General features: G+C 47.2%; 3 protein-coding genes and 1 long non-coding RNA gene across 5 annotated transcripts in view; 3 read left to right on the top strand and 1 right to left on the bottom strand.

Moving 5' to 3' along the window:
* Positions 1-2156: 2156 nt before the first annotated feature.
* Positions 2157-6134, top strand: LOC120832487 (Krueppel-like factor 11). The gene is made up of 4 exons (XM_040198777.2): positions 2157-2379; positions 3215-3496; positions 3937-4915; positions 5175-6134. The coding sequence occupies exons 1-4, from the start codon at positions 2341-2343 to the stop codon at positions 5474-5476; spliced, it is 1602 nt and encodes a 533-aa protein (XP_040054711.2). The 5' UTR covers positions 2157-2340; the 3' UTR covers positions 5477-6134.
* Positions 6135-7311: 1177 nt separating this feature from the next.
* On the top strand, positions 7312-9830 carry dnaaf2 (dynein axonemal assembly factor 2). The gene is made up of 2 exons (XM_040198771.2): positions 7312-9233; positions 9324-9830. The coding sequence occupies exons 1-2, from the start codon at positions 7557-7559 to the stop codon at positions 9654-9656; spliced, it is 2010 nt and encodes a 669-aa protein (XP_040054705.2). The 5' UTR covers positions 7312-7556; the 3' UTR covers positions 9657-9830.
* Positions 9827-14779, bottom strand: lrr1 (leucine rich repeat protein 1). Of its 2 annotated transcripts, XM_078089955.1 has the most exons (7): positions 14762-14779; positions 14271-14362; positions 12905-14142; positions 12198-12296; positions 11304-11556; positions 10708-11182; positions 9827-10606 (listed from the first exon to the last, which is right to left on the bottom strand). In XM_078089955.1, the coding sequence occupies exons 3-7, from the start codon at positions 13085-13087 to the stop codon at positions 10351-10353; spliced, it is 1266 nt and encodes a 421-aa protein (XP_077946081.1). In that variant the 5' UTR covers positions 13088-14142; positions 14271-14362; positions 14762-14779; the 3' UTR covers positions 9827-10350. The 2 variants fall into 2 exon arrangements, with proteins under 2 accessions (XP_077946081.1, XP_040054713.1); XM_040198779.2 differs by lacking the exon at positions 14762-14779 and having other exon boundaries at positions 14271-14699.
* The window catches only part of LOC144388437 (uncharacterized), a 15758-nt gene continuing 7460 nt past the window's right edge, over positions 13472-21769 (top strand). The window contains exon 1 of the long non-coding RNA XR_013452823.1: positions 13472-13565. This is a non-coding gene — a long non-coding RNA (uncharacterized LOC144388437). The remainder of the gene's footprint in view (positions 13566-21769) is intronic.

Below are 21769 nucleotides of genomic sequence, written 5' to 3'. Positions count from 1 at the left end.
GGAAACTTCCCCCTTTTTGAGTTCCTGAGTCTGGGGGGGGGAGTTAGCCGGACAGGGGAGGTGAGCATGTGGAGGCCCAGATAGGGCCAGCGTAACCTTTCCTCCACATTCCACAACCGAGTTCAAGCGGCCTGCCCCACTTATATCACAAACAGGCTGCCGTGCTTAGGCCCGAGCAGCCTGTCATGCCGACATGCTAACGTGTTTTTCCTCGTAACTCCTCCCTCTTCCCCTCTCTTCTCGCTAACTGCTGCCACTGCGGCTATTCTGCCAACAAGTTCCAAGCCCTCGATGCTCCCTGAGGTCATGCTCATGTGAGTCACACTAAGGCGCGGCCTCCGTTAGCCGCCAGACGCCGCCGGGGGCCGGGCTAACACACCTGCTGCAGTACTTTCGGCTGAGGGCAATTTGCAGACAAACACCAAATTACCATTTTTGGTGCAAATGAGGTCACATGAGTTTTGCATTCATATTCAAGCAAGGAATATCAGAAACCGATTTTTAAATATCTATTCTGATCATGCTCATGAAAATGACTCTGGTTCTGCTGTTGTTTCTACAAAGATATATTGATGTTGTTTACACCAATTGGTAATAATAAAGGGTTTTTTACATCATGGTTCAAGTACTTCATTGGGACTTGAAAACATTTGACACATTTTTATCTTTGTCTAATTGCTGTTGGTGATACAACAGCGCATGTAGGTCGAAACCAATCTCAGTTCTCCTAAATGTACTTGTGGGAATGATCTCAGAGAGATTGTCAGACAATAGGCAACAGGAAAAACCGGCCGACATGCATAACCTTTACATAAAGTTTCAAGAATATATTTAGTGACAGGAGAACAAAGCACATTATCCCTTTTTTGTCTTCGCCATAATAATAGGCCAGTGAATATGTGCACTCGCATTCCCATAAAAATGGATTTGTCTGCAAATTTGACAATGATAATATAAATCAAACATCTTACATAATCCACATTTATTTACTGGTGCAGTGAGGTTGGCTCCACCCCAATCCTTAAAGAGTGTTTACACCCGCAGACAAAACAAGTGGGAAAATCCTGCCCAGAATATGTTATATAAGTTACATTTTCATCAAATGTACCATTTATAGAGTTGGATTGTTAAACCACTCAGGGTGACCCGATTTGCTGGAAAATCACATTAAACCTGTACATTTTAAGTAATCGTGACACATTATTACACTGTTTACGTTGTTATCGGCTACAGTAATGGTATAGACCAGGGAAATGATTTATATAAATCTTTGTTAGTATGTGTTTGCGCAATTTGTTTATTCAAGCACTTATTTATCTGTTTTTTTGTGTGAAAAAGCTTCACAAACAGCTCCGGAAAACAAGATAGAAACCCGCGCTTCATGGAGGCACGAGTGCTGCATTCAGGTACGGTAGAAAACATGGTAAAAACAACTTCCCCCTTTGCTTTCAAGTAGACGACAGCGCTTGATGTTTTTCCACTGGTAAATAGAAATTATATGCAATATAATATTTTGATCAATTCAAAACATTTTTCTCAATAAGACGGGCAATGTAATGTAATCCCCACCTAAGCAGCCACATAACAGACAGGATAAAACAAATAGGCACAAGCTTGTTTATGATACAGTTGTGGCATTTTAGAAACTACACTGATGGAATTGTGTGTGACATATTAGCTCTAAAATGCACAGTGACAATACAGTAGGCCATTGTTGTGCAAATGCATAAGCCCACATGTAGAAAGGAAGATTTGGTGCAAATCATTTGTCACTTGATTGTTTTGTAGTTTGGGCACCCAGGCTATATTTACCATTTCTCTATCAATAACAACTATGCTCAACCGTAAAATCTGTTAAAAAAAACATTTACCGCACTGGATTATTTGCAAGTGTTATTCCCTACACTCCGTGAATGCAGCATAGACTCGATCGACCTTTTGCCTAGTTAACGGATGGCAGTTCATCGGGTTTACCCTGACACTGCTGACTCTTAAGGACACGCCCACCAACGGCCACGCACCCCGTTTCCGCCAACCGGTCAGCGAGCACGCACTGTTCACGCGTTCTCTGCTCTCCCATTGGTTGGAGCTTCCCACACACTCAATTGTGATTGGCTGAGTGTTGCCACCTGCCGGTGCGTGTTGTGAGTTTGTTTTCCTTTTTTTTTTCTCCGCCCCGTGTTTTACACACACAGCTGAGAGAAAAGGGAGTCAGTCAGAGAAGAAAAGCGACCTCAACCCTACACCGGTACAGGCAGCGGCTCTGGCAACTGCCGTCCCTTTGTTCTGTACGGGCTTTGACAAGCACAAAGTGGTATTTAGACACATACGTATTCCTCAATGCCAACGCGAACATTTACAGAAATGGACTCAAACGGGGTAAGATTTTATTTTGAAACTGTTAACGTTACTTCAATTTGAGCGCGACATTAATTTGCCAAATCGGTAGCTTTCACTGTATATATTTGATATTTCACCACTAAAGCTAAGTCATAAGCTATTTCAACGTACTTATTGTTAATTTAATACTTATACTTGCATACAATTATATTTAATTTAATTAATAACAGTCACTTTAACGTCCCAGCTTTGCCAAATCAACTATATTATATTCCACGTTAATTCGAAACTTGTTGTTTTTGATAATGTGCACGCGATTTTGTTTAAATAATTAAGAAACGTTATTTATCTAAACCTAACGGTATCTATGTTCATCTCAAATGTATTTTAAATCAAGTAGCCTGTCAGTGTTGACGAACAATAACATTTGGTTGTGTGCTCGTGGGAAATCCGTAATATGCGTTGCTTACTGTAAAAAGAAATGTGTAATAAAGTTACAATGCCTAAATTACTTCCTGATGCAAACCCGCCTTATAGGCATTTCACATTGCTCATCTGGGCAGCACGTCACTGTTTGGTCTATATTTGGCAATGGGAGGTGTCTGACTCTGAGCCAAAGGCGGTGCATGCTGGGCCGGGGTGTAGTCACTACCTCCGCCCCTCCCTCGATGGCAGCATCGTGTAGTGTAGGATGGGGAACTTTTAAAGCAGAGGATGACCGAAAATAAATGATCCCCCTTTGTGGTTAATAGTATATAGAAAGCTCACCTTTTGCATTTGTGCAAAGTTGATTTCAACAAAGCAAACAATTCGCAAATAATGTGCTTTGCTTCTGCTGCCACTGTCTGAAGTTTCTGTTTTTGGTTCCCGTCAGGCCGAGTACATGGATCGCTGCGGGTCCTACGTAAAGAAAAGAAGGCGTGACAGCGAACAGTCTGTCCCCAGCGGGACCTGTGGCCTGGAGTACACCGACCTGGAGGCCGCCGAAGCGCTGGTGTGCATGAGCTCCTGGGGCCAGGGCCACTTTGTCTGCGGCGGCGGCAAGCCAGCCCCCTGCAAGCCCAGGCCCCTCACCCCAGCTTCGGATTCCTGTGACTCACTCATGCCGTCAGAACTCCCGGAGCCCCCGAAGGACTTTGTGTCTCTCTCCTCCCTTGTAAGTGACCTTTCATACTGTACGGGCCTCAGCCATTGAATGATCTGTATGTCTTGATTTGAAACATCAAGTTCCGCCCCCCCCCCGCCCACTTCCTATTCCCACCGCTGTGAAACCATTTAGATCACTGCCCTTTCGGCCTCTTGTGGAAAGATAAGCCAGGGATCATGGCTGATTACATAAGATGTGGACATGTGAGAGGGTTCTGCAGACATGATACTGTAAGGTGCTCTGACCTTCAGACACACCTCATAAAATGAATCATAAAAATCCCAGTTTATAGCTTTTTATATCTCAAAGTGACCATTACTCTTGTATTTACAAGCTTGTCTTGCCCATCACTTTCCCTTGTACATCTAGAGACACCCTCCTTACTGCTTTGTCATCAGGGTGCACTAGTTGAATTTAATTCCTCCCTCCCTTCTGTTTTTTTTTTCCAGTGCATGACTCCCCCTCATAGCCCCAGCTTTGTCGAGGCTTCCAGCGCGGCGCTCCAGTCAAGCTCCGCCCCCGCTGTGTCCTCACAACACTGTGGCTCCGGCCTCCGTCAACCCGTCCCGGCACCCGTGGCTGAAAATACGCCCTCCCTCCCTCCCCTGCCGCAGCCCTGCAGAGCCATGGCGACCAGCGTCATCCGCCACACCGCAGACAGTGTCCCCTGCCAACACCGCATTCCAGTGGCCCCCAGTCCAGAGACAACCAGAGACACAGTAATGGCTGCAACCGTCTGCCAGCAGCAGCAGCAGCAGCAGCAGCAGCGTGTTACAAAGACTGAGCAGACGACCACACCTCCATCCACTGCTGCTCCTCTCACACCCCCTTTATTCGCCTCAAAAACAGAGCAGCACGCCCGGCCCCCGAAACCCTGTTGGAACAGCGTCTCCACCCCCGCTCCTGTCAATATGCAAATCCAAAGCAGCCCTCCCACTCCCCCTGCTCTGGCAGCTCTGTCCCCGCCCTCGGCCCCCAACCCTCAAATCATCTGCCAGATGTTTCCCGTCAGCAGCCAATCAGGTATAATCTCTGCCTTCATCCCCGGCGCGGTTCAGACGACCAATAACGGGATTCGGACCGCCGCCACGCCCATCCTCCCCCAGCCCGCCTCGGGAAACTCCGCCTCTGTCCAGCAGTCCCTCATCGTGGGCTCGGCGATGCCCCAGGGCACGGTCATGCTGGTTCTCCCTCAGTCCTCAATCTCTCAGGCCTCTCACTGCCCTCAGGCTGTCATGACCCTGGGCAACACCAAGCTGCTACCTCTGGCCCCGGCCCCGGTGTACGTGCCGGCGGGGCCCAGCTGCGGTATGACGGCGACAAAGATGGACTTTTCCCGCAGGAGAAACTATGTCTGCACCTTCCCGGGCTGCAGGAAGACTTACTTCAAGAGCTCACACCTCAAGGCTCACCTAAGAACACACACAGGTGAGGGTTAACTGGGTACAGAAGGGTTTGGTTTGGTTTGGACCTGTGTGGTAGTGAGACAGGGAAGGAGGGGGGGGGGGGGGGGGGCATAGATTTGTGTTGCATCCTGTTAGTAAAACATTCCTTTCATGGCCTTGTTATTCTTGACGAGAATTAAAGTGAGGTCATTGTTGCATCTCGCGCGTGACAGGGTAATGATTTTATGACCGCAACTCGACTCACTCGCTGACTCGCTGCTCTCTCTGCCTCCCTCCCTCAGGCGAGAAGCCCTTCAGCTGCAGCTGGGACGGCTGCGAGAAGCGGTTCGCCCGCTCCGACGAGCTCTCCCGTCACCGGCGGACACACACGGGCGAAAAGAAATTTGTGTGTCCCGTGTGCGACCGGCGATTCATGCGAAGCGACCACCTCACCAAACACGCCCGCCGCCACATGACCACGAAGAAAATGCCCTCCTGGCAGGCCGACGTCCGGAGCCTGAACAAAATGGCCGCCGCCAGAACGCCTCCCTCAAAACCCGGCCTCGCCACACTGAGCATGCTGGTACCTGCCGGCTCAAAGTAGACAATGAACACTGCCCTGCCGCCCACTCCCAAGATACCAGGGACACGGAGCAGCCAAGCACGCACGGCTGCTGCTATTTTACTCATGGGAATGACAGAAAAACATGCACTGGACTCTTTTATTCCTCTCGACTGCTCATTTGTACATGTGTTTTTTCTTTAAAGGATTCTTTTGTTTACTTTGATATATTTGATAATATCAATGCACTCTTGCCAAAGATGAAGTTTGTCTTATACATTTCACCTTCCACCTCTCCTGCAACACTTTCTCCTTGTTTGTGTTGATAAGTCTAGGAATGTATTGTTCGTTGTACTATGAAATTATTAGTCATTTTTGGAAAAAACATGCAAGATTATATAAATATTAACCATCAGTACTATGATTATACCTCCCTGTCTAACTTTTCATATTATTTAATACATATTTCTAATAAAACAAAAAAAAGATCAAGTGAGAAATTGTTTGTGCGTTTCGGGATCTTTCTGATGTCTTATTCATGGGGGAAAAAAAGTGTGGGATCTTGGTATAGTCAGCAATCTTTCCCAGAGTGGTGCCTGCCCACATCCTGTATGCGTCACACTGCGACTCCCCCACACCGGCACTCTCTTGCTCTACTGGCTGAATGAAATTTGGTGTTATAAAAGCTCTCTGGTAAGAACATCTCAGGACATCGTGTCCCTTTATTAGCTCAGAACCAGATTGTCCTTTAGTCAGCAGACAAGACTTACTTAAGATTTGTTTTCCTTGTTTTAGAGTTCATTAACTGATCTAATCCAGCACTTACATAAGGGAATAGGGAGATTGTGGGTCTCTGGGACTCTTTTGTAATAAACCACTCAGTTTTAAAATAGAGCATCAGTTAGAGTTATATTGAGAATACAATATAACATGATATAACACTGGCAGGCACAGTCATAGTTTAATGTATAGATTGTAATTTGTACAGCAATGTAATATGCACAATTAACAAATCACATGAGAAGTGATATAAGTGCTATAGACCACCCTTGGCCAAATGATCAACATAGAAGCCGATTTCAGCTGAGGAAATTGTGAGGAAGAAAGTGGAACATTTATTAAGAGGAGCTCTAAAGATGCTGCTGGACCACACAGTGGTTCTGTGTGCCGCCTCGCCCTCTCTTTTTCTCCCTCCTTCCCTCCCTCTCATCTATACATTCATAACCATTGGTTTCCAAGCCAGTAACGGCGCACACCTACTAATCAGACAGTGGGAAATATGAACCGTTGGGGGTGCGACCAATCACGTCTCGTTTCTGCATATCCGCCCCTTTGCCTTACTGACCGACTTTCCTATTGGCTGCGTGCCACTCGAGCGAGGATCCACAGCGACAGCTGGCGGCGAATTCATGTCATTTCACTATATGAAATGAAAATATGCCTGAACGTCGTTAAGTTTGACATGGTTAAGCTAAGTTTAATGTTATATGGGTAATTGCTCACCTTGAGTGCTCAAAACAGTTTTTACTGGATTATGTACATTTATGTATGTTGGTTGGAAAATATACTTGTCGTTTTGTTTGCAGAACTAACTTAAATATACTCTGACAGAACCTGGAATATTCAATAAAAAGGCAAGTAAACTAAAAACAATCCCATTTTTAAATGTGTGATTAAAAAATTGATTTCACATAGATTAGACAATGCATAGCTTATGAACATAATAACTAATAAATAAATAAAAACAATGCAGGCTTTTCCTCGTTGATAACCCATTTAACTTATTAATCATAACAAGACACTGCATGATTTAATTTTTGTTGTGGTCAACTATTCTTTTTAAACTAAATTATATATATTTGTTAAACGTTTATGTTCATTCCTTGAGATACTGGCGGGTCTGAACGAGAACAAAACAAGTTTCACAGGGAAGTGTTTCCTTGTTGCACCAAAAGACTTTCGTGTTGCTATGGTTACATCCACACAACCAGGACTATTTGATGGGGGTCCATGACTAGTTAAAACACACGGTTGTAAATAGGTCATCTTGCCTCTGGACTTTTTTGTGTCTCGGCTAAATTCATTCATTCAGTATCCGTCGTTTCGTATCGTGATCGTCATCATGGAGGTTGGAGACAAACTGAGAGAACTAAACATGACAGCGGATGAAGTCGACCGACTGACTAAAGCGCTCAAAGACAAGAAATTCGCGGAAATGCTGCGCGATTACGCCGATGAAATATCGGACCCCGAGAATAGGAAGAGGTACGAGGAGGAGATCGAACTCCTGGAGCAGGAGAGAGGAAACAGCATTCAGTTCATCCACCCGGAACCGTTCCGCTGTCTCGGGACGAGTTTGAACGGCACGCGGAAGTGTTTCATCAACATCTGCTCCAACGGAAAAGTGGGAAAGCCTGCGTGTGAGGGCGGGACGTCGGAGGACGGCCGCGTGGGACAGCGCTGGTCCCTGCCCCACAGTCTGCATCCGGGGAGACAAGACAGAGACACCCAAGGCGACACGATGATGATCTATGATGTCATTTTCCACCCTGACACCATCCACTTGGCGAGCAAGAACAAGACCTTCATGGAAATGGTGGACAGCGCGGCCATTCGGGGGATCCAGGACGCTTTCAAAGTGACTCTGGACGAAAACAACGTGAGTGAGACGAGTGTCAAATACAAGGGGGCCCCTCGGCCCTGTGTCATCCGAAAACCCATTCCTGGATACAAACCCAAGGAGCCCTCGGAGGAGGCGGACACCCTCGCGTTCCCATACCCGGATGAAAAAATATCTCAAATGAAGCCCAAAGAATCACATGCAACCAAAACCAGCAGCGACGCCCAACCCAAAAGCTGCAGCAACGACAAGCAGCCTACCAGGCCAAACTACACGGTCAAATATCGATCTTTTTTGGATCTGCAGGACTTCAGATACTCCAGAGACTCTGCCCAAAGCCCCAGGCCCCAAGAGATAGTGGTAAAGGTCGACCTGCCTCTTCTGAAGGAGGTGTCGGAGGCCAGCCTCGAGGTGAAAGAGAGGCAGCTGCTGCTGGTGTCCAAGAAACCATCCTACAGACTGGAGCTGCCCCTCTCCTACCCTGTGGACCAAGATAAAGGAGAGGCCAAGTTCAACAAACCGAGAAGACAGCTTACCGTCACGCTGACGGTTCTCCCTTCCGATGAAGCTTTTGATCCGGCCGCGGCGTTCGCTCTTACTAGCGCCGGTGACGATGACGGTCGGGAAGAGAAAAGAGAGGTGGACGAAGAGGAGAAGCGGAAGGTGGAGGAGGAGAATAGAGCTGGTGGTGGGGGTTTTGGGCAGCAGACAGGCGAAGTTGAAAAAGAGGGTGAAAGGGGTCATGAGAGAGGAGAGGAGCAGGTGATGGAAGAAGAGGAAGGTGTAGCAGGTGAGGAAGAAAAACAGGAGGGAAAGAGTGAAGGAGAAAATGGTGACCAAAAAGAGAAAAATGGCTTAGGCCAAGAAGCTGTGGAGGAGATATTGAAAGAGCAGAAACAGGAAAATGAGACGGTTAACTCTAACCTACACAAAAGGCAGCAACTTGAAGATACCGAGGACTCTGGTCTAAGTTCTCAGCAGGACACTGTTGATGTTTCTGCTGAAGAACAAAACTCTGCGCCTGATCATAACAAGCTTGTGGCCGCACACGGAACAGAGGACCAGCTTGTTTTGATCACTGCTGAACATTCAAGCCGAGTAGAAAAAGAGGGAGAAGTCAGTCCGACCTCTCGCTCTGAGTCACCACCCAAGAGGAGGTCTTCAGACATCAAAAAGGAGGTGAGATTTGTCGTAAATCATAAATCCTGGAGACAGGAAGGTAAACGTATAAAGCCCAAACTAAGCGCTTTTGTTATTTTCCTGTTCCAGGTGGCGACAGAGGCTGCGTTTTTAAACCACAGCGCAAGTGAGGAACCCCAAACTGAACCTCAAAGCCGGAACAACACCAAGGACGGCTGCAAGCCGCCCAACGGGGACACGGAGGAACCGGCCACGGGCTCAGTAGGGCACGAGGAGGAGAAGAACGCAGACCGCCATGACCTGCCAGCGGCGAGAATCCTCCACAAAGCGGAGCGCGGCAACCAGCCGCCACCCGGGTCATTGAGGGAAATAGATGACGATGGAAACGAAAAGATTATCAGCGACCACTCCACGTCTGCCGGGTTCATCTTCCAGAACTCCCTGATGTATGAGCTGGACTGAGGGTTCAGAGGAGGTTGTGATGTTTGGTTTTCTCGTAATGCAGCAGGTTGTGAATGCTGAAGTTATATCGTTTGATAAGATATTAAATGTTCATATTCCTCTTTATTCCCTCAATACAAATATGTATGATTTAAAATCATTCAAATGTCTCAGAATAAACTACTTTGTACAACAGTGTGAATAGTTTTATTTTATTGCATTTTTCAAATGAATATAAAAATAGTGGGCCATTAGCACAGTAAAAACTAACTCCCCTTAGGCAATGCTCACGGACCCTGAGGCACTGTGTTGAGGAAAGAACTCCAATTAATCTAATGTCTTTATTCCCTTGCCTGGTAGAAGTAGGTCAGCAGAGGAGCCTGCAGTCTGCTTTAAGAGGCAGAAGGATCAGGAAGGACCATCTATGACATTTACCAGCAGCCTCGGAGAACTGTCACGTGTCAGTCTGCCATCGCTACATGAAGCGCAGTGCTTTTAGGTCACGGATGGAGCCCGTGAGAAAGAAGTGCAACGCAAGTTGAATGACAATTTAAAACAGACTGCTTCAAGCCCTTTAAAAAAACAAAACCTTGAAAGGGTCAATATTCTCCTGTCATCTGCAAGTCGAGTCCATCCACCCGAGAGCTTTTGCAAAATCCACCGCAATTTCCAGCAGTCGCTGCGTTTCCTGTTGAGCAAAAGTGTTTGTCCTTCCTCATCGGATTCCTCTCTGGAGCGAGTTGTCTAAAAACTGGGAGTAGCAAGAGAGGGAGCAGAAGTGCTGCTGCACCGGAGCGTCCGTGCCCCCCATGTCGTCCACCAGGACCACCGTGTGGGAGACTTGGTGCAGGTTCATGCTAACCGCCGTCTTGATGAAGAAATTGACGCAGACGCGGCCGCAGTCGCACGCCTTGGCGACTTCCAGGTCCCGACACAAGTGGCCCGGGATGAGGTGAGGTCCGTAAGGCAGCCTGCGAGGGGAACGAGAGTGAGGACACCATCAAGGTCAAGGTCGCTGGGAGAACGACAGCGAGGACTTGGGTCGGACCCGGCGGGCGCGTTTCGTTCTCACCTGAGGTCGGCCACGGCTCTGGAAGCCATCTCTTGAAGGGGAAGCGGGAACGTGAGCTTCATCGTGTGGTCGAGAGGGTTGGGCTGGACGAACGGATTGCCGAACAGGTCCAGGTTCTCCAGGCTGAGCCTGCGGAAGTCAGAGGGCAACGCGGCCAGCTGGTTGTGTGCCGCCGACAGGAACCTCAACTTGGAGAGCCGGCCCACGCGGAACGGCAGACAGGTGAGCTCGTTGTCGTCCAGCTTGAGGTTCACCAGTTCCTTGAGCTGGCAGAACTGAGGCGGGAGCCACCGCAGTCGGTTCTGGCTGAGGTCCAGGATCTGGAGGGTCCGCTGCAGCGTGGACAGGCACAGCGCCTCGCTGAAGGCCTCCAGGTGGTTGTTGTGGAGGACGAGCTCGGAGAGGCAGCCGAGGTCCCCGATGGTGGCGGGGAGCTTCTTGATGTGGTTGTTGCTGAGGTCCAGCTTGCGGAGAGCTGCACAAACAAGAAAGGAAAGGAAACACTACAACTCAGGGAGGAAGGTAATCCAAAAGGAAGCGAAGTGCAGGAACAGAACGTAAATCAAGACACTTGTATCAATGTGGGCTCATTCTACCTTTGAGAGACAGCATCCGCATGTCCATGCGGGACAGTTTGCAGTAGGAGACTTGCAGCTGCTCCAGGGAGTAGGGGAAGTTGGAGGTGATGGGGTAGTCCTTCTTGGAGACGATGGTGAGCTTCTTCTTGGGTTGCTCAACGTCTCTGGCGCGAACAGGAGTGAGCGTGGAGAGAGGAAGGCTACTCGTGACGCTTCCTCTGTCGGCCAAACGAGCCGCCGAGAGGAAGCTCTTTAAGCTATTTGCGTCAGCCTACAAACAAATGAATAAATAGATGAAGGTACAGGTCCGCGGTAAGAAGGAAGAGCAGTTTTGCAGTATCTTCTCAGACTAGATTCCTTGAAATATCCAAATTTCCTGGCCTGGAATATCTTGATTTCACACTTTGTAAAAATTGGGGAAAAATTGTACGTGATGCAGGATGTTAAACACATGGCTCGGACAGAATTAGTTGAAAACCTGTACAATCCAATGTAGTCCAAAAATAATAAACTGTAAACCAGAAAAAACCCAAAAGACATAACAGGGTGTACATTTAAATCTATGTTGGTTTTACAAATTTACAACAAAGTAAGAAATTCTGTTCATTCTGTTTGTCTGCAATATGTCTGTGTCTGTGTGTCTGTTTAAACATGGCAGATTATTATTATGTTGTTAGAATATAAGTGAAAGGTCACGCTGGCCCTCAAAGCAGCGAGGAGGCCTTTACAGCAGCTGGAAACAATGAGGCTGCCATGGTTACCGTCCAGCCATCAGCTGCAGTCGAAACAACTGCATGTGCTTGTCGAGTTGATTAACAAAAAGGACGAGTTGGGTTTTGGTTTTCATTAAAAAATAAAGTTGCTTTGATATAAATCTGACAAATTGGATTAAAACCGCGTCGGATGTCGTACCTTGCTCAAACAAATGTCAACGGCGGGTTCCTTTAACCTCACAGTGGCCTTGCCTTCCTCCACAAACCAAGTGAAGAACTTCTCTATGTTGTCTTTAAGCTGAAAGAGAAATTTGGCAAACGTCAGCAACGGAAAAATCCACAACGCAACAACAGGGTGGTTCCGCATTACGGCGTCTCAGTGAGTGGGGACTTGAAGGCGGCATCTGTGGACACGACGAACAACACGTCTAGGGCCTCACGTCTTCTAAAGTAAATAGACAAATAAAAAGAGAAGATGGGGATTTTTGTCATTCTATTGAGGCCAGTAAAAATATGGAAAGCATTCGAGGATTAATTGTCCTTTATGTTTCTCATCCCCTCTATGTCTTTTACAAATTTAGAAACTCAAGTCAACCACAGGGCTTATTGAGGCACTTTACTGCAAATGCATGAAGGAAAAAGTCCCATTTGCTTCCTGGATGGACAGACTCAAGTATAAACAGATCCACCAAAATAACTATGAAGTTTACATATCTATCAATACAGTCAAATGCATCCATTCTTATTAATAATGGGTATAATTTAGCATCTGTTTGACGAGGATAGCTGGCTTTGAAATTCTTTTAGATTTAAATCAACATAAAGGAGCACACACTGGGACAGATCCGACGGATGACAACAACAACAACAGCAGCAGCAGCAGCAGCAGCAGCAGCAGCAGCAGACCTTGTACTTGGAGCCCGTTCTGTCCTTAGATGTGCAGATCATCATGTAGATGTTGCTGCGTTGGCTCGTCTTGTCCAGATGCTTCCCGATGGACAGCACCGCTCTGGTCCCCTTCCCTCGACTTTTCATCCCGAACGAGGGGAGCATCCGATTCACCACCTCGACGTCACACTGCAGCTTCATCCCGACCGAGGGGCCGCAACTAAGGCTAAGAGTCTTAAGGCCCCGGTCAGAGGGATCTACGGGTTTAAATGCATACCAGAGGAGGGGGAAAGACACTCAAAAAAACAGAAACATCCGCGGGAAAAGTCCCGCTAGCTGGTGACGTCCTGGAGCCGCGGTCACATCCGTCCTCGTCATGGACGTCAACAAGCGGACAGACCTGCATCCAAAAGGACACACACGCACACCGCGGGTACGGCGAGGCTTCGGGGGGGCACCGCGGTGAGCCCGACCAACCTCGGTGACCGTTGGAAGCGGGTGCCGTTAGTTTTCTCGTCTCTCGGTTAGCTGAGTTAGCACGAGCTCGCGCAGGTGGGAAGTGACGTCACGAAGGCGCGTTTCTCCGGAGAGGGGCGGGCCGGACTTCCAGTAAGTAAAGTAAACAGCGAATAAAAGGGAAAATAGATCTACTGAAGCACTGTGACGTTCTGAGCGACATGTAAGCGGCTTTATTTTATTACTTTATCTACTACTTTATCTGCTTCTCAATACTACCAATAATGTGGGCTGCTTTTTACAGATATGTTAAAACTATTTTTTTAACATTCAGATTATTAATACGAAACACAATCGACAAATATAATGTTGTTATGTAACGAGAACAATAAATTAAATTCCTTTTAATTCGATAGGCGGTCTATTACACTATTCTGCAATGGACAACTTTTATTTTACTTGTACTTCTATCAGCTATATTTTGATGCTTATCCTAAATAAAATTCTGAACACTACTTCTGTGATCAGATTATGTGGTTGTTCGTTTGCAATAAAATGTACATATTAAAAAACAGAGACTCCTTAATTGGTCTACATTATTAGCTGATATAATTTGCATAATGAACATTTCCACAACTGAGACAAAAGCCAGTACATTTTTTTTCATGAATTAATATATTCCTTAGCAATAGTGGCAGCTAGTGGTCAACAGAAAGAAAGACCCGGAATATGTCGCTGAATGTTTTTTTACCAGTGACGGCTGGTCCATAGAGGCCAATAGGGCGTGGCCCCACCATGAGCTACGAAAAAGAAAAAATAATAATTTTTTGTTGTTGTAGGATATTAGAAATAAACTGACTTGCATAAACTTGCAAGCGTTTTATAGTTGTTGATTAATCAAAGACAGATTTTTGACACATCTACAAACCTGCTAGAAATCTCCAATGCATCCGTAGAAACGTGTCCCCAGATGTTGAGAAATATCACTGGCGGTAGTTTGAGTGTGCAATTACTGACAGGCTGCAAACATTGTTATTAGACACAAGTGGGTGAATGTTCTGTGTTTCTTTAGACCGAATAAAACAGCTGAAGTGGCCTTCAAAAGCTGATTCCTTCTGTAGACAGCAAAGGGCTTGAATCTGATTATTTCTAGGCAATTGAATTTTTATGTGGTTTTAGTTGTCGGTCTATAATATTCATGTTTTAATCTAAATTTCCCATATAGGCAGGATGTTAATTTACTAATAAAACATCTTCTTCTTCCGCCATTATTCTATATAAGATAAGATGGGAGAGTGAGTAAACCCTTAAAATGGATCTAAAGCAATCAAACTTGTGTTGCGTCTTTTGTTTACACTCATTAACTTAAATAAAGTTACTAACTAAAATTATATTAAGTATTTAAGTGCTCCTCCTCACTGGTTCTTCGGGTGGATTCTCAAACACGTCCCGATGAAGTCCTGGTAGTCTGGAGAGAGAAGGAGAAGAAGTGTGAGATCATCTGAGGAGGTCTCAATTAGGGGGACTACGTGTGCGCGTCTACACGAAGGCGTCTATGTGAGATCGTCTGCGCGTGCGCGTCTATGTGATAGCGTCTACGTGTGCGCGTCTACATGTGCGCTTCTAAGCGATGGCGTCTACGTGAGCGCGTCTACGCGACGGTGTCTACGTGAAAGCATTTACGTGATGGTGTCTACACAAGGGCGTCTAGGCAAGGGCGTCTACATGTGCGTGTCTTATGTGAAGGCGTCTACGTGTGTGCGTCCAAGCGACGGCATCTACATGTGCGTGTCTACGTGTGCGTGTCTACGTGATGGCGTCTACATTTGCACGTCTACATGTGCGCGTCTACATGTGCACGTCTACATGAGGGAGTCTACACAAGGTCGTCTATATTTGCATGTCTAAGCGAGGGGGTTTACATGTGCTTGTCTACGTGAGGGCGTCTACTATGGCAGAAAATCACTGTCAAAATTTGAGAGCGCAAATCAGGTTGATGCGCGCCGTAAATCAAACATCCGCGAGCAAATGTCCGTCTCGCGCGAGACATTTGCTCGCTCGCGGAAGGTGAACTTCCTCGCTTGCGAGGCTAATCTCTGCTCGCTCTCAAAGGTGTTTTCTACACGCTCGCTGTTGTTCTTTTTGACAGTAAGGGGGCGGAGCCAGTCACCATGGTATGGTTGTAGCTGGTTGTCATCTACGGTCCACAGCGGTTACAGGAATCACAAATCAGGAAACATTTATTGTCAAAATATGTCACACATACAAGGAATTTGACTTGGCGGTTGGTGCGTAACAGTAGACAGTATAACAAAAGACGACAAGACAGCAGTGCACAAGTAATAAAATAAAATGAAATGCTAATGCTAGGTTTGTAGAATAAGGCTATGGGTTTGTTTATAATAAGAGAATAAGATTAAAGTTAAAAATTAAAAGTATTTTAAAAGTTAAATATTTAAAGAAATGGAGGAGCAGAGGATGGACTCGATGATGGCCGTGTAAAAGTGCACCATCATCGTCTTTGGCAGGTTGAATTTCTTTAGCTGCCTCAGGAAGAACAACCTCTGCTGAGCCCTCTTGGTGATGGAGCTGCTGTTCAGCTCCCACTTGAGGTCCTGGGTGATGTTGGAGCCCAGGAAACGGAAGGAGTCCACAATAGTGACGGGGAAGTCACACAGGGTGATGGGGGAGGGTGGGGCTCTGTTCCTCCGGAAATCCACTACCATCTCCACTGTCTTCAGAGCGTTGAGCTCCAGGTTGTTCGGGCTGCACCACGACACCAGATGGTCAAACTCCCCCCTGTCTGCGGACTCATCCCCACCAGAGATCAGTCCAATGAGGGTGGTGTAATCCGCAAACTTCAGGAGCTTGACGGACTGGTGACTAGAGGTGCAGCTGTTGGTGTACAGGGAGAAGAGCAGAGGGGAAAGAACGCAGCCTTGGGGGGAACCGGTGCTGATGGTCCGAGAAGCTGAGACATGTTTCCCCAGCTTCACGTGCTGCTTCCTGTCAGACAGGAAGTCTGTGATCCACTTGCAGGTGGAGTCGGCCACGTGTAGCTGAGAGAGTTTGTCCTGCAGCAGAGACGGGATGATGGTGTTGAAGGCAGAGCTGAAGTCCACAAACAGGATCCTGCCGTAGGTTCCTGGGGAGTCCAGATGCTGGAGGATGTAGTGGAGGGCCATGTTGACAGATTCGTCCACAGACCTCTTGGCTCTGTAGGCGAACTGCAGTGGGTCCAGGAGGGGGTCGGTGAGGGTCTTCAGGTGGGACAGGACTAGCCGTTCAAAAGACTTCATGACTACATAAGGCGACGGGCCTGTAGTCATTGAGTCCTGTGATCTTGGGCTTCTTGGGAACAGAAGCCCAGCGAATGTTTGATTTACGCGCGCACATCAAGCTGATTCGCACTCTCGAATTTTGACAGTGAATCAGGTTGATGCGCGCCGTAAATCAAACATACGCGAGCATAGTCCGTCTGGCGCACAATATTTCCTCGCTTGTGGAACGTGAACTTCTCTCTTCGAGCTCAAAGGTGTTTTCTACAAGCTCGCTGTTGATCTTTTTGACAGTAAGGGGGCGGAGACAGTCACCATGGTATCTCTACATCTAATTGGTTACAAACCCCGTCTTTGGATTGGCTGGAGTTATGCATTCACACAACTATAGAAGCCCATTTTCGCACTACAGAAATTACGGTTGTAGCTGGTTGTCATCTACGGTCCACAACGGTTACAGGAATCAGGAATCAGGAAACATTTATTGTCAAAATACGTCATACATACAAGGAATTTGACTTGGCGGTTGGTGCGTAACAGTAGACAGTATAACAATAGACAACAAGACAGCAGTGCACAAGTAATAAAATAAAATGAAATGCTAATGCTATGGGTTTGTTTAGAATAAGAGAATAAGATTAAAGTTAAAAATTAAAAGTATTTTAAAAGTAAAAAAATATTTAAAGAAATTAAAAAATAAAGTGCACTAGCGAACAAGTGACAAAAGTGACGAGTGAAAAATGACAGTAAAGTGACATGTCAGTCAGTGGGGGACCGAGCTCGTGCACGTTGCCCGCCGACGGCATGTAAACACCGACCAGGATGAATGAAGCAAACTCACGGGGGGAATAAAATTGTTTGCAGTTGATGAAGAAAGTTTCCAGATCATGAGAACAGTGTTGTAGGATCACCGTTACGTCGTTGCACCAGCCGGTGTTGAAGTAGAAGCAGATTCCTCCACCCTTTATCTTGCCGGAGAGCTCCGTGTCGCGGTCCGCTCTGAGCAGCTGGAAACCTATGGCGTTATATGTGTGCCACAATCCTGAGCGCGTCATTTTAGGTTTTGAGCACAGAGAGATGTTTTAGCAAAGAAAAACATTCCGTGCCCGCAGTTTACTCAGGTGCCCTCTCCACAAACTGGTTTTCTGCGCGCAGACAGCCGTTGCTGCGCTCTCTCCACCTCTTCACTCTGCGCTCGCTCGACGTTTCACTCACACGCTCGCTCGACTTGCAGCAGCGTTACATTTGTGCCACAAAACCAACCAATCAGAGAATTAAAGAAGATCAATTGTGATTGGCTGTTGGTCTCCGATCACAACGCTAGTAGAACTACCTACAGCATCGCGGAAGCTCAGCGAGTTGTTGAAGTTTGCAGCATTTGTGCTAAATGCTAATGGCCTGGATTAAAACACTTGCTGTTCTCATCATTTGCTTCGGTCATGTCTGATGGTGGCTAGCCGGACTTCTAATATCACTTTTTTTCGTCTTCTTTAGGAAGCGTTGTGATTGGAGAACAACAGCCAATCACAATTGACCTTCTTTAATTCTCTGATTGGTTGGTTTTGTGGCACAAATGTAACGCTGCTGCAAGTCGAGCGAGCGCGTGAGTGAAACGTCGAGCGAGCGCAGAGTGAAGAGGTGGAGAGAGCGCAGCAACGGCTGTCTGCGCGCAGAAAACCAGTTTGTGGAGAGGGCACCTGAGTAAACTGCGCGCACGGAATATGTTTTTCTTTGCTAAAATATAGTTCTCTGTGCTCAAAACTTAAAATTACGCGCTCAGGATTGCGGCACAAATATAACGCCATAGAAACCCGCCAGCTGGAGCGCGGAGTCCGGTATCGATCCGCAGAGCCACGTCTCCGTGAAGGACAGAACGGAGGATGTAGAGAAGTCTTCGTCTCTCCTCACCAGCAGCTGAATTTTGTCCAGTTTGTTGCACAGTGAGTGCATGTTGGAGAGAAAGATGCCTGGCAGCGGTGTGCGAGAACCACGCTTGCGGAGTCTCACCAACGAGCCGGCCCGTTTTCCTCTCTTACGGCGTCTCACCGCGTGACGAAATGTGAGCGCACCTTTGACTAGAATGTCCAGCCTTATAGCAGGATGCAGAGGACGGGCCCTTCTGATTGGACAGACGGACTGTGTCTGTCTTTTAACACTCTTAATCTGAAGCCTTTCGCCGGCGACGGAAAGTGACATGGAGGATTCAAATTACCGTGACTCCTTTAACTATTTGCACAATCGGATTTTGAAATCTGAGAAATGCCGCTTTCTAGATATTATGTCAATCAGTAAATCAGTGGCGGGACTGAGAGCCTGTGATGAGGGGGGGAAGTGAGTGCAGCAGGAGAGCCGCAGCAGAAAGTCATGGAGAGATGTTGATGTTTTACGAGTGTAAAACATCGCCATCTACTAGTCCTACTAGTGTTTCACCGTTGTTTTAAAGGTTTTTTGTTGTTCAATTATATTTAGGTGTTGTAAATAAAAGTAAATAAAAGGGGCGGGGGGGGGGCAAGCCTCCCGCAGCGCACAAGGCTGCGATTGGTCCGCTAACTACGTCTGTTACGGAGACTCACATTTCCGCTTTCATAGCCCGATACCGCCATTATTAAAACGAAGAGTGTTTACGAGAGAACGGATCAGATTGAAGAACTTTTGTCGGAAGAAATGCGTGAATATGAGCGCTTATACAAGCCGTCATTGGCGGGTTGTAGAAGCGGGTTGGATTCACGGAGGGAGATCGCTGCAAACGCCGGTTTGCCGGTCGAGAGGTGCACAAAGTTGTGGAGGAAAATACGGGACAAATGTTTCCGTGACGAAAAGCAGCAGTGGCGATGCACGGGGCAATAAAGTCTATGATAAATAATTCCACACACAAAGACGTGTCTCTCTAGGTCGTCTTCAACAAAACACGTTACTCCGCATGTTGTTCTGGCGGTGAATTGCGCTGCAACACACGCAAGACTTTTTAGAACCATGAATTGAAACGAGTGCGTCGACACAACGACGCAGACGCAGAAGCATGCGCCAGCCTTAAGCCCCTACCCTTTCCGTAAGGAGTTCATTTCATTGTGTTTTCCTATTTGCCGTTGTGTTTTGTACTTCAGGGCCACCGTACCGCCCCCTTACTGTCAAAAAGAACAACAGCGAGCGCGTAGAAAACACCTTCGAGCGCAAGCAGAGACTAGCCTCGCAAGGAAGTTCACGTTCCGCGAGCGAGCAAATATCTTTCGCGAGACGGAAGTTTTGCTCGCGGATGTTTGATTTACGCGAGCGCATCAAGCTGATTTGCGCTCTCGAATTTTGACAGTGATTTGCCGCCATAGTATACGTGTGCGTGTCTACGTGAGGGGGTCTACACGATGGCGTCTACGCATGCGTGTCTACGCGATGGCGTCTATGCATGCGTGTCTACGCGATGGCGTCTACACGATGGCGTCTACGCATGCGTGTCTACGCGATGGCGTCTATGTGTGCGCGACTACGTGATGCCAACTACGTGTGTGTGTGTCTGTGTGAGAGCGTTTGCGTGAGAACGTGTGTGTGCGCCGTTGACTTATCTGAGCTATGGGTGGATCTCGAGCTGCTCCAGCGTGGGACGGTCGTCGGCGTCGACTCTCAAACACATCCGGATAAAGTCCTTGCAGGCTGGAGAGAGACAGAAAAGAAACATGAGGACCATCATGAAAATGTGAAACAAAAGGAGTATTGATCTTACTTACGCCACAGGGTGATGGGGGAGGGTGGGGCTCTGTTCCTCCGGAAATCCACTACCATCTCCACTGTCTTCAGAGCGTTGAGCTCCAGGTTGTTCGGGCTGCACCACGACACCAGATGGTCAAACTCCCCCCTGTCTGCGGACTCATCCCCACCAGAGATCAGTCCAATGAGGGTGGTGTAATCCGCAAACTTCAGGAGCTTGACGGACTGGTGACTGGAGGTGCAGCTGTTGGTGTACAGGGAGAAGAGCAGAGGGGAAAGAACGCAGCCTTGGGGGGAACCGGTGCTGATGGTCCGAGAAGCTGAGACATGTTTCCCCAGCTTCACGTGCTGCTTCCTGTCAGACAGGAAGTCTGTGATCCACTTGCAGGTGGAGTCGGGCACGTGTAGCTGAGAGAGTTTGTCCTGCAGCAGAGACGGGATGATGGTGTTGAAGGCAGAGCTGAAGTCCACAAACAGGATCCTGGCGTAGGTTCCTGGGGAGTCCAAATGCTGGAGGATGTAGTGGAGGGCCATGTTGACAGATTCGTCCACAGACCTCTTGGTTGTGTAGGCGAACTGCAGTGGGTCCAGGAGGGGGTCAGTGGGGGTCTTCAGGTGGGACAGGACTAGCCGTTCAAAAGACTTCATGACTACATAGGGCGACGAGCCTGTAGTCATTGAGTCCTGTGATCTTGGGCTTCTTGGGAACAGAAGCCCAGCGAATGTTTGATTTACGCGCGCACATCAAGCTGATTTGCGCTCTCGAATTTTGACAGTGAATCAGGTTGATGCGCGCCGTAAATCAAACATACGCGAGCATAGTCCGTCTGGCGCACAATATTTCCTCGCTTGTGGAACGTGAACTTCTCTCTTCGAGCTCAAAGGTGTTTTCTACAAGCTCGCTGTTGATCTTTTTGACAGTAAGGGGGCGGAGCCAGTCACCATGGTATCTCTACATCTAATTGGTTACAAACCCCGTCTTTGGATTGGCTGGAGTTATGCATTCACACAACTATAGAAGCCCATTTTCGCACTACAGAAATTACGGTTGTAGCTGGTTGTCATCTACGGTCCACAACGTTTACAGGAATCAGGAATCAGGAAACATTTATTGTCAAAATATGTCACACATACAAGGAATTTGACTTGGCGGTTGGTGCGTAACAGTAGACAGTATAACAATAGACAACAAGACAGCAGTGCACAAGTAATAAAATAAAATGAAATGCTAATGCTAGGTTTGTAGAATAAGGCTATGGGTTTGTTTAGAATAAGAGAATAAGATTAAAGTTAAAAATTAAAAGTATTTTAAAAGTTAAATATTTAAAGAAATGGAGGAGCAGAGGATGGACTCGATGATGGCCGTGTAAAAGTGCACCATCATCGTCTTTGGCAGGTTGAATTTCTTCAGCTGCCTCAGGAAGAACAACCTCTGCTGAGCCCTCTTGGT

This window comes from Gasterosteus aculeatus, chromosome 15, assembly GCF_964276395.1.
Source record: "Gasterosteus aculeatus chromosome 15, fGasAcu3.hap1.1, whole genome shotgun sequence".
Lineage (NCBI taxonomy): Eukaryota > Metazoa > Chordata > Actinopteri > Perciformes > Gasterosteidae > Gasterosteus > Gasterosteus aculeatus.
This window is presented reverse-complemented; position numbering and strand designations above follow the sequence as displayed.